The sequence below is a fragment of the Aplysia californica genome, unplaced genomic scaffold, assembly GCF_000002075.1.
Source record: "Aplysia californica isolate F4 #8 unplaced genomic scaffold, AplCal3.0 scaffold01011, whole genome shotgun sequence".
In the NCBI taxonomy this organism is placed as follows: Eukaryota; Metazoa; Mollusca; class Gastropoda; order Aplysiida; family Aplysiidae; genus Aplysia; species Aplysia californica.
This window is the reverse complement of record NW_004798281.1, coordinates 4,731-6,439: the sequence shown is the minus strand read 5'-3', so window position 1 is coordinate 6,439 and position 1,709 is coordinate 4,731. Positions and strand designations below refer to the sequence as shown.

Sequence of the window (1,709 nt, the reverse complement as noted above, 5' to 3'; positions counted from 1 at the left end):
AGAGAGAGAGAGAGAGAGAGAGAGAGAGAGAGAGAGAGAGAGACAATGTGATCTGAAACTGAACTGAATCCACAAAGTATTTTTAAAAACCAACAAAACAACAACAACCAACGTAGCAAGCAATAATGAAAACAATAATAAAAAGAACAACGACAAAACAATGTCAAGTCATAAATTACAACAGCAACAACAACAACACTGCTAACTTCTGCGTGAATGAAGACCCCCTCCCTCGAAAACATCATCATCACGATCAACACTCTCCGTGACCACTCCCCCTTTACAACAACAACAACAAAAGTAATATAAAAACAAAAATGTAACAAAAACAAAAACAATAACAACAAAAATGTAAAAACCAACAAAGTAACGACAACAACACCAACAACCACACCCCCATCACACCCACTACCACCAACAACTACTCACTTACTCAGTGTAAACACTCTCCCCTTTATAACAACAACAACAACAATATCCACACAACAACAACAACAACAGCCACCACCACCAACAACAACAACAACAAAACAACAACAACAACAACAAAACCACCCCCACCTCCAACTACTCACTTTCTCTGTGTGAACACTCTCCCCTTTACAACAACAACAACAACAACAACAACAACAACAACAAACACCACCCCCACCCCCACCACCACCAGCAACAACAACAACACCAAAAACAACAACAACAGCAACCACAACAAAACCAACACCACCAACAACAACATCAACTACTCACTTTCTCTGCGTGAAAACTCTCCCCTTCACGGTGCACGTCCCCTGTGAGGAGTCAGACGTGATCGCCGTGCTCTGAACCCCGACCAACAGCACCAGACTCCTCAGCAGCAGGCTGACCAGTATCCATCTACCTCTGGACCCCATCTCGGACACAGCAGTGACGGGAACGACGATAGTGAAAGACACGAAAACGACGATGAAAAGTCCACAACGACGATGAAAAAGTCCACAACGACGATGAAAAGTTCACAACGACGATGAAAAGTCGACGACGACGATGAAAAGTCCAAAACGACGATGAAAAGTTCACGCCGACGATGGAAAGTCGACGACTACGCCGACGATGAAAAATCGACGACGACAACGATGATGATGATGAGGAATGGACGTCCACTAAATTAAAGCTCGCTAGTTAGCAGGAGCCAGTAGTTGCAGCATCAGATCCAACGTGTGAGAAAAACTGTGGCGTAGGGTAATCCGGGCACTGCATCAAAATATGTGGGGTTGGTATCAAGTTGTTTCTTTCTCGGTTCATCAAACTATATAATGTGAAATTATTGCTTCTTCCAGGTACATCAAACAATATGAGGATACGATGATACGAAGTCTTTTCCAGGTTATATCAAAACCAAAATGGCACAGCTAAAAGTCTGGACCAAAGTTAACCAAACAAATTTTCTTTTCATGTGTAAAAATCACAACTTAATAGGTCAATCACGTTTCAGTCCTGGAATGCACAAGTAATAGTCCGATTTTCAGAAAATATGTTCGTTCTTTTTTTTTTTAGAGAAGTCCTACGTCCCCTCTGTCAACAATCTGAAAATATGAGAGAAAAACCATAGACCTTTATACACCCTTGAAGCAGAAAAAACAAAAAAAAACCACCATGTAGTAGCTCTACTTAACACAAGAAAAACAAAAACAAAATAAATATAAACACAAAACCCCCCCCAGATAAAATAC

General features: G+C 41.1%; 1 protein-coding gene across 1 annotated transcript in view; it reads right to left on the bottom strand.

The window, feature by feature from the left end:
* Positions 1-1,595, bottom strand: part of LOC101862983 — a gene marked incomplete in the record, with an annotated part of 11,204 nt that extends 9,609 nt beyond the window's left edge. Inside the window, 1 exon segment of the mRNA XM_013089663.2 lies at positions 748-1,595. Within this exon segment, the coding sequence (XP_012945117.1) occupies positions 748-890 (143 nt within the window).
* Between the last annotated feature and the right edge of the window lie 114 nt (positions 1,596-1,709).